The following is a 10,913-nucleotide window of genomic DNA, read 5'->3' on the forward strand; positions in this document are numbered from 1 at the left end:
AGGACATAATGATAAAATCATAGGTATAATTTTCCCGTTCAAAACAAAGAGACTAGTGGACAACTTTATTGCACACAAAATGGGACTATTAAAGTTAAAATAACTTATACTAGCACATAAGGTATTATATATATTAGCTATGTAAATGTACTCACTAATAATAGCTTTCCAGTGATGAAAAAATTCAAAATTGGTTCACCAGCCTTGAAACTCTTGAAAGTGCAACAAATAAAAACTCACAGTTTGCACAATTTTAAGTATGGATAATGATGAGCCAAGTGAAACTAAAGACAACTTCATTTAAGCAATTTATTTTCATTTTTGCAAAAATTTTAGCTTAATCTAAAATAATAAATATGAATCATATATTTTTATTGATAAAAGCACTTGTGCTAACATTCATCTGCGTCATATTATGCAGCTGCACCTTTTACATTTTCTTGTTGTTCAAATTTAGGATACTTTGCTTCTGCATCTGCCCATGATATTTTACTGTTAGCTAGATCTCGTACCACATGTGGAACATCCGCTAAAGGTAGTCTAATTTGTCCCATGCTATCTCTTTCTCTCAGTGTTACAGTATGAGGTTCCTTCATAGTGTCAAAGTCAACAGTGATAGCATACAGCACACCAAGCTCATCTGTTCTAGCATACCTTCTACCAATTGAGCCGGATGAGTCATCAACTTTGTGGGATACATCCACATTAGTTAATTCTTGGGATAATTCCCTCACAAAAGGTTGGAATTCTGCATTTCCACTCAATGGCAAGACAGCACACTTCATAGGTGCCACAGTAGCTGGTAAAGAGAAGTAGGTTCTCTGCTCATCCCCTTCCCTCATTTTGAAGTTATGTTCCAAAATACAATAGAGTATCCTTCCAACACCAAATGATGGTTCTATGACGCTTGGTATGATCTCTTCTACATGAATTGTCTTCAGACTTTTCTTAACGCTCACAATGTTCGGAGTGAGTTTAAAATCACCATTTGCAGTATTGAGTACATATTCTCCATCGCTTTCTAATTTCTCTTGGAGTTGTTCTAAAGCTGCAGAATCCATTGCTGCTAGGGCATCATTAATAACCTTTGCATCCTTCTTGAATTCCTTACCAATAGCAGCCTTGTTAGGCACTGCTTCCACAACTTCAATCTGCTTTGGAGCAGGGAGTTTTTTCTCTGCAGCAAGTCTCGTGCCAGTGGCTTTGGTGTGTTGAGTGAGGTCATATGCTGATCTGTCAGCACAGCCTACACACTCGACCCATCCATAACTTGATAAGCACTCTGCATCCCAACAATCACATGCATAGTGAGCCATCTCATTTCCCATATGCTGCCTGAACCTGAGCTTCTTAGGGTCAATGCCAACTGCTAACATGTACAGTTGAATCCTTGCCATGAAGTAACCTAATGTCTCATTGTTGACAGTGCCTCTAGCCACAGCTTCACCTATAGTCAAAATTTCAGCTGGCCTTCCCTGTTCCTGGCTGTCTGCTGAGTAGAACAACATCTGAGTATCCTTAACAGACTCAAATTTAGGGTGGTCTTTAGTATCACAAAAATGTTCTATTTCACACATGGTGAATTCTCTAACTCTTAGGAGTCCAGATCTTGGAGAGATTTCATTTCTGAATGAGTTGCCTATTTGAGCTGCAGCAAATGGCAGCCGGCCTTGGTTGAACTCCAGAAGACGTTTGAAGTTTACAAAAATACCTTGCGCTGTCTCTGGTCTAAGAAAACCTTTCACAAGACCAGACGGGCCTATCTGTGTGTTAAACATTAGGTTGAATTCAATAGGTGGAGTCAGTTCATTGCCACTGATTGGAGATTTCATATTGAACCTCTTCATGAGAGCTGACATTTCATCAGCATTCATTCCGTCTAGCTTAACAAGAATATCTTCAATATCTGCCTTGAGCTCTGCTGTGGTGTTTTTCTCACTTTTAATTTTTTCCAGGTGAGCTTTAATAAGATGATCGAGGCGGAAACACTCTCCTGTTTTGACATCTTTAGTCATCAGGTCGGCAAATCTCTCAACATGCCCGGAGGCTTTCAACACAGGTTCGGGAGTTAATATTGAACAGTCAACTTCTAACATCTGTTCTTGTAAGATAAAATATTTTCTCCACAACTGGATCATATTGCTCTTGAGAGCACAACCCATTGGCCCAAAATCAAATTGACCTGTAATACCACCATAAATAGCAAATGACTGGTCGTAAAAGAATCTTCTTTTGATGAGGTCTTCCATTTTTGAGCGGTCGAATAATTCTTCAGTAGGCGCTAAGCTTAACTCCTTGTCTTCGAGTACCTTTTTCCTAGTTTTTAATTCAGCAACAGCTTTTTTAATATCGATTTCAGGTGCTTTTTCATCTTTTAGTTTTCTAACTAAATCACCTTGTTCCTTTACGTGGGCACGAAGCGGAGCGAGGATTTCTTCAATCTTAGGATCGGCCATAATTATTTCTCGAAATGGATTGGGGATTTTGATTTTTCTATGAGTCTTATTACTCCCCCACTGCGGAAGATTATATGAAAGTCTCAGCTGGGTAAAGACAGCTGGCAGATGTTTACTATGAACTCTACAGTTATACACTAAAGTAAGAATGTTTTTCATTTAAAACTATGAAACAGTATTGATTTAAAAGATTTTGCCCACCCGGCAAATTATTTTTAATGTTCGCGTGGCTTTTCTGACGAAATTCGCTCAAATCAAAATTTACGTCAAATGACAGCTGTGAAAGTGCTGTAATCTGTCAGTGTCAATGTCAACGTGTGGCAAATTAAAGGCGCATTCATGAAACAACCAAGTTGTTAGTTGTTTTATAAATTGAAAATGATTGTATAATTATTTTTCCTTTTACAAGAATGACAATTTTTCTTCATATAATTAATAATTCAAGTATAAAGTAACTCATCCGTTTAATGTTATTTTAATCCTTCCGTGTACAATAAAATCATTATAGTCGTGTGGCGATAATGTAAACGGGTTCCAAAAATAACAAAATACTATTTTTGATGGAATTACCATTATGTGGCAACATTACATTTACTATCTCTTTCATACTTTAAATCACAGCAATATATGATTACGAGATGAAGCGTGAGGGCAATAGTTTAATTATTTGTTTTCTTTTGCAAATATTTTAGAATTTGACAGCACAAAGAAGTCGGCCATTTTATTGCTGGCTGAAGAACGGAGGGAGAAGTGAGAGCTTCACAAGCGAAGCTCTAATTTAGTTTTTGAATCGTTTTATTTTATGATATAAACGTTTAAATCACGTACAAACAAGTATACGTATATAGTGTAAGTTTTTAGTGAATTTATGTATTGCGTGTTGGAAAATGGACGATCCGAATAGAATGATGGCGCATAGCGGTGGTCTCATGGGGCCCCAAGGCTACGGGCTTCCTGGCGGGGACGGCGCGCCCGCTGCGGGCGATGGCGAGGCGAGAAAACAGGATATTGGCGAAATTCTGCAGCAAATCATGAACATTACCGACCAGAGTCTCGACGAGGCGCAAGCTAGAAAACACACGCTGAACTGTCACAGGATGAAGCCTGCTCTTTTTTCCGTGTTGTGCGAAATCAAAGAAAAAACAGGTAATGCTCAGATTCATTTTAAATGGCTAGCTTAAATGACTAGCTTAAAATTTAGTTTCATATAATATTATGTAAAAACAAACAGCTATTTAGAGCATGTAAACAATTGTCAGATCAATCGGCCGGAGTGATGCTAAACAGCTGCTGGTATTTGCTAAATTCAGTGTTTTTACAAGGCATCATAGGCAAGTAAGTCTGTTGAATATATAGTAAGTTTTACATTGCATTGATTGAGTGATACTGAATATCTGAAAGTGACCAAGTTAATGACTAACACAGTTGATTGTTATAAAAAAAGCCTTAGCGTAGAGGTGAGATTGTAAGATATTTAATCTTTACTGAGCACAGGAAGTACCATCTTGATGGAAATTAATCTTTGTGAAATTGTTTCTTACCTGCGCTACAGACCTGGAGTTGAACTGTTCACTTAAATTGTCTGTGTGTAGGCTAAACTGAATACTGCAAAGTTAAACTGACAATGTAATTGAAATATTGGATAAAACCATAAAAACCCTTGTTGCTATTCTTAAGTTAATCTAAAATAACTTTTAATTTTTTTTATTTTAATACAATAGGGAACTTAAGGTAAACTATAAAAATCATGCCCACATGTAATTGTGGCTAGAACACTGACTGCATATACATGTTGGACAGCCAGGTTAAACCTCTGCACAAAAAATTAACTAGCCCTTTCTGTCACCAGTTGAGGCAGCTATTCATAATTTTTTTTGGCACTGCAATTCCATTGCCTAAGGGTCTGCAAAGGTAAAAATATGTAACTCTTGGTCAGAGAGGCAAACTTGTGCCATTCACTGCTTTTTCTGAATGAATTGATTAAAATAATAAAATTTAAAGTCATTCTAATACTTCCTTCTTCCTTTATCTATGTTCCTTCCTGTTGAACTATAACTAGGTGTGCTTACTGTCACCAGTGCTGTCTCTCCGCAACACGCAAGAGGAGGAGCCCCCAGACCCGCAGCTGATGAGGTTGGACAACATGCTGATAGCTGAGGGTGTGGCCGGCCCTGAGAAGGGTGGCGGCGCTGGTGCAGCTGCTTCAGCCTCCGCAGCAGCAGGGGAATGGGGTAATTGTGCTTAGATATATAGAGTATAACCATTTTAACAACAATCCTTTCTTCATGAACATGACTACTATGTTTGAGAAAACAAAACATGCAGAGAAATTTCATGCAGTATCAAATTATTTTTATCATACAAAAAGTTCTATATCAAGAGGAAATGCCTTGTGTCCAAGTTTTGATTCCTACATACTACATACAAAATATATATAAATAAAGAAAATTAAATAAAAGCCTCTAATTGCATAGGTTTAAGTAAATTTTAATTTTTAGAATGTTTATTTTGAGATAATTGTTATACATAGTGAGCATAGCGAGATACATCACTCTGGCATGGTTTTCTGTAGTGGTGAGATGGTTTGCTAAAATATTTGCTTTTCTACATTAACACAGATTGATATTTATTAATGCTAATGTACAAGTGACCTCTACAATGTACATGTTACAAAATTTAATTTGATTTTCAAAAATAAAAGGTGTTGATTTATTGTTTAATAAATATGCATGATTATGGTTTTTAGGTTCACATTTATTGAGGAAGAATATAATAGTAATAATTTATGTATGAAATAACTCATAATAAATCTATGTATATATTACTCGGTTTTAGTTTTTTTAGTTATGTAGTAATTGTTATGTGAAATTTAATAATGAACAATAGACTTAATAGTTTAATATAATCAAATAAAGCTATTTAAATTCTAATAGCTCAATAGAGAAACCCAATCCAAAAGGTTTTGGATCTAACCTGTCAGACTATTATCACTTTAACTTTTAATACCGGTTTTGTTGAATTGGAGGTTGTCATGTTTTAAAGACAACTAATTACTTAATAAAAATTAAATTATTGTGTACAGCAGTTCAGTTTAACTGGCTTCATGTGTGTGGATTATGGTTTTAAGCTTCCTATGTATAATAAATTAACTAATATATAAACCATGCATGATGCACTAACAGAACGCATATTGGGTCAGGAATGCATGTTCTCTTTCTGTCCCGTTTGCTGCAAATTAAGGCACTGTGGCCCAAGCAGATAACGCGATCGAGCATTCCGACTACCGCGCGAAGCTGGCCCAGATCCGCCAGATCTACCACCAGGAGCTGGACAAGTATGAGAACGCCTGCAACGAGTTCACCACCCACGTCATGAACCTGCTGCGGGAGCAGAGCCGCACCAGACCCATCACTCCTAAGGTGAGATACTTGCAGCTTTACACAGTAAACAAAGTAGCTCCCCACGTATTACATTTTATAAACTATACAACAGATTTAAGGTGGTTTTCAACAGTAGATATAAATTCAAGAGGAAGATTTATATGTATATAATAAAAAATATTATGATACAGGGTTTCCACATGGGCCTCTGCTAGTAATCATAAAGCCTTTATGAGAGTTAAGAACTTTTGATGGAAATAAATATTTAGTTCTTATTTTTAAATGTGAATAAATGTTAAATGTTTTATTTGTGGAAGTACCTTATTTTGGGGCCACAGAGGCCTTGCAAATAAAATATAACCATGTCTATAAATATAATTAACATGTAAATTTTTTCTTTGGCGTGTACTACTGTGATAATAGTTGCGGTACTTTCATCATGATATTCCTATGTGAACAGGATCAATTCAGGTGAAAACGCGTGCTAGAGCTAGCAATAAATAATAATAAAATATTTATTTATTTTGTGATGTTTATTGTGATATGTTATCATTATAACAGGAGATAGAGCGCATGGTGCAGATCATACACAAGAAGTTTAGTTCCATCCAGATGCAGTTGAAACAGTCCACGTGTGAGGCAGTTATGATCCTACGCTCACGGTATGTTAACATGAACCTCTTACTTTAGTTTATGAAAGATTTAATAGTTAATATTTTTATAATTATTTTATTTCACGTCACTGGCTGACGGCTGTCACTCTGGTACTCTACCCATGTCAGACTTTTAGTAGGTCCGATAATTTATTGGGCCTACTTTACCACAGTGATTGATTTTTGGATTTTTATTATTCATTTACTGCCTAAAAATCGGACGGATTGTCGGACATGAGCAGAGCCCCTGCATCATAATTACCTTTTTCTTATATTTTTATATTCAGAAGTTTTCATTAAATAATGTGTCTAGCTCAACCTTGGCCTCCAATATGATCAAAAAATAAAAAGAGAGGAAACAATTGAGTTATTTACGAACGAAAAAGAAACAAAGGAAATTGACGATATGATAACGCTTGCAGTTTCCTGGACGCGCGCCGAAAGCGCCGCAACTTCAGCAAGCAGGCGTCAGAGATCCTGAACGAGTACTTCTACTCGCACCTCTCCAACCCTTACCCCAGCGAAGAGGCTAAGGAGGAGCTGGCGCGCAAGTGCGGCATCACTGTCTCCCAGGTACTCCCACTGACCCTCCCGTCACTCTCCCCAGCTTCCTCGACTCGCGGCGGAAGAGGCGCAACTTCAGCAAACGCGCCCTCGATCTGCTCAACGATTACTTCTATTCACATCTAGCGAACCCCTACCCGAGTGAAGAGGTGAAGGCCGAGATGGCGCGAAGGTGTGGCATCACAGTCTCTCAGGTATTCATACATGATCCCACTTCTGAATTTATTGTAGTGTTTGTTTTTAGTATACGCTCTTGATTTTGTCCGCGGAGGTTTGTTTTTTTTTTTTCAAGTTGAAATTAGTACTCAAGGCTGCTGACCCTTGGAGTTATAAACAAAATATAAAGCGAAACATACGGTTGCCAGGGATGCAGAACCTATAGGCCGCTTTGTGAAGAACCGCTACTTAGAATCATGAAATTTGGCTAGCTGAAATGTGTTTAAAAAAAGTTATAAAATCGAATTAAAAAATAGTACATAATTCCTAATTGGTATACTCACTGCTACCTGCCAATGTGAGAAACAGTTATAAAACGTTAGTAAAGTTTGTATGGAGCCCTTCAGTGCGCATTGTAGAAATGTGATTGTTACAAGTTCCTCAATCGCAGGTGGTAACATTCATAATTTCTGTTATTGTAGAGGGGAGGTATCAGTGTTGGATAGATTAGAGGATATTTGATGACTTGAGCTCAGTTGTTTGTTAGGCAGCGTAGCCACCGTCACGCTGCCAGTCGCATTAGTGGTTTTGTGCAATAATGTTTTGTGTTGTAATTTTTGGGAACATGTTGGGCAGGGAAGGTGAGTGTTGATGCAATCTAAAGGGATCCCTTAAACCTACTCCCAAGATCACAAATCCTGGGGGGACCTGCTCGAAGTGTTTCCTCTACCACAAAATAATGTTACAATCACTGTCGTCCGTGACGTCACAATGGCATTAGTGCAATGATATGAACGCGTCCCCGACAGGTGTCCAATTGGTTCGGCAACAAGCGCATCCGCTACAAGAAGAACATCGGCAAAGCGCAGGAGGAGGCCAACCTGTATGCTGCCAAGAAAGCTGCCGGTGAGTGCTCGCTTCCACCTATGATTCATTTAATATTTATCATATCATGATCCACAAGATAGTTTTAGATCTTGAAGATCAGGGGCGGATTTACAAACTTGTCAGTAGGCTTTTAAATTTTTGCCTTCTACTGACGTCCGAAATTCGCTACCCTACTCCCATTTTTCATATATAGACAAACCTTAAGAACAGTTTAGTATTTTACTATATGTACACTACGTACAGTTCTAGATTATTAGTTAAATGTTCAATACTCAATTTTTCCAAGTAATATTTAAAGATGTTTTCCTTTATTTCTGTATGACAATATGTTTTGGGCCAAATTTGCCGCTCCACAAAGTCTGCCGCCCTAGGCCTACTGGTAAATCCGCCACTGTTCAAGGTCTTCATTTCAGTCTAGATAGATACGCCAAAAAAGAGACAACCTTAGAGTGAAACAGAATAAGCCAAAAATAATATACATAAATCCAGCTGTTCTGTTTTGTTTCATTTCAATTATAAGTGTATTTTAAACAACAGGTTATAAAATATACACTGGCTTTCCTCATTGAAAAAAAATGCGATCACATACCATCAAAATACATACAATCACTAAAATAATAAAATGTATAAAATTGTCATTCTTTTGATTCTTACCCTTTATGATAAATCCCCTAAACCCTCAAATTACCATACACCTTCTATAGTTAAAACAGAATGCCATGGATTATTGAAATATAAAATAATCTTACGTTGTACATACGCAATTAGTATTTCGAACCATACCTCAAGTAGATATTATTTAATTTAAAACTGAAGTCCTCCACTCTGTGATTTTTTTAAATCAGTGAGATGAAATACCTTTTGAGATTTATACGTGAGTTAATATGATTTTCTTGAAATACATAGGTCAACTAATGTCACACATACAATCTATGTATGTCCCGTAATGAATGGATAATACAATTATATAATTAATTACGGGACACCCTGTATAGGTAGGTCTCCTAATCGGTTAATACAGGTTTTCAGTTCCGTTGAGCTTTCTTGTATAGCCTGACTAAAAATAAATAAAAAATTTTTTTTTTTTAAATAAAAAATATTTATTGAGGGCGCCAAAAGTACTTATTCTTTAGCCGTTTATGTTTAGTTAATAGAAATAGAATAGCCTTTTTTTTTCGCAACATGACGAAGATTTTTAACTTTTTCTGGTCAGGTTGATGCACTAGTAGGCTGACAGATCCGTATGACGTATTACCATACGTTGTATTTAGGCGTAAACATGGTGGAAGGAAGTTTATTTTTAAATCAGACGATTTCTACTTTATACAAACACACGATCGTGTGGGGAAAGACAGGCGCGGCGCTCGGGCGTGAATAGTTTCACATGTTAGAACAAGTCATGACCTTCGATCAGGAAAAAGACAAGATTCTCATTTCTCGTTTAAATCACACAGTTTAATTTCAATTTAAATGATTTAAATGTAAGACCACTTCCTTATTACATTTCGTATGAAATAGTTTTGTTGATGGTATGTCCATAACTTTTATTGCATATCATCGTGTAAAGACGTCTGGCGGGTCCACCAGCCCAAAAAAGCCAAAAAAACTCGACAGATGTCTGTAGGGTCCATTAGGTAAAGAAAAACCATAAACTCGACCAATAAAATATACTCAACAAAAAGATAAGGCATATTATAGGTATGGCTTCTCTTATTGTTGAGTATATTTTAGCCATTAAAAAATATAAAATCAAATAAATTGAGAAAGAAAAACAAAGGCAGGGTGCACTTAATTACTAGGTAGTGTTCTGACATAAATTGGGTGATCCATTCTTTGCTCTGGTCGAAGGTTGGCATGTTTTAACTATAGGAGGTATAGCCTGACCAGAATAAAACTGTATTGGGGGCGCCACGAATACTTTTTAGCAGTCTGTGCATAGTGTGCTAAAGCTTGGCAAATTCGTTTGTAACACTCCCGATAGTCTGCGAGGGCCGGGAGGGGAAGGGTTCGCCCAGCGCGAACGACTTCATACCCGTGCAGTCCTTCCCCTCCCGTCGTCCGCATATCACGGGAGTGTCATCAACGAATTTGCCAAGCTATAGTACAAGAACTTTTTTTTTTAAATATCGTCAACATGGCGCGGTTCTTTATTATTCTGGTGAGGCTATACATGGGCGGGGTGAGACTACATGCCTGGTTTCCGCACACAGACCTGTCGTGGGCGGGCGCGGGCAGGCGCGAGGCTCGCTCTCCGGCCGGCCACGCCACATACAACAGTAAATCTTATCATTGAATTTATTATAATTATAAATAAAAAAAAATACTAGGTTCTCAACTTTATTTACCCGCCGCTCTTTATTTTCTGAAACACCCATCTATCTGAAAGCATTAATTAATTTCGCATAAAAATTAAAAGTTTTCAATTTCGTATTGTTAGATTTTTAATTATTTAAATAATTATAAATACATAAGACAACATATAAAAACTCCTTCTTCCAGATAAATGTTTTAATCTGTACTGTTTATTAATGATTATGGTTTTATTCTGAGGTTGGTAGGGTATTGTGGGATATACTCTAGGAAAAAGAGGTGGACATGTGATTAAGTGGCGTTAAGTAAATTTAATTAATGTATTATCCATCTACCAAAGTAACGATTTGTTTAAGAATGAGTAATAAGTTATTTGAAATACAGTTTAATCATTCCAGCTTGTGTTTGTTTATTTCTATGCTTTTATCAGAAGTGAGAGTACCTACGAACACGATGTCATTACCTACATAAAAGTCGATCTGCAGAAAGAAAATGTAACGGCATTT

The 10,913-nt window shown here is 37.0% G+C and overlaps 2 protein-coding genes across 3 annotated transcripts; one reads left to right on the forward strand and one right to left on the reverse strand.

Moving 5' to 3' along the window:
* Nucleotides 1–295: 295 nt before the first annotated feature.
* LOC112056063 (glycine--tRNA ligase) lies at nt 296–2,734 on the reverse strand. The gene has a single exon (XM_024096402.2). It carries the CDS (start codon nt 2,613–2,615, stop codon nt 414–416), a length of 2,202 nt encoding a protein of 733 aa, XP_023952170.2. The 5' UTR covers nt 2,616–2,734; the 3' UTR covers nt 296–413.
* A 362-nt stretch (nt 2,735–3,096) lies between these two features.
* Nucleotides 3,097–8,092, forward strand: LOC112056072 (homeobox protein extradenticle; the record flags this gene model as incomplete). 2 transcript variants are annotated; one of them, XM_052881230.1, is given in 6 exon segments in its annotated part: nt 3,097–3,602; nt 4,535–4,687; nt 5,697–5,875; nt 6,398–6,498; nt 6,912–7,062; nt 8,019–8,092. In XM_052881230.1, coding segments are annotated over 6 exon segments (917 nt in total), but the record flags the coding sequence as incomplete, so codon positions are not given.
* Between the last annotated feature and the right edge of the window lie 2,821 nt (nt 8,093–10,913).

This window comes from Bicyclus anynana, chromosome 4 (assembly GCF_947172395.1).
Source record: "Bicyclus anynana chromosome 4, ilBicAnyn1.1, whole genome shotgun sequence".
Classification (NCBI taxonomy): domain Eukaryota; kingdom Metazoa; phylum Arthropoda; class Insecta; order Lepidoptera; family Nymphalidae; genus Bicyclus; species Bicyclus anynana.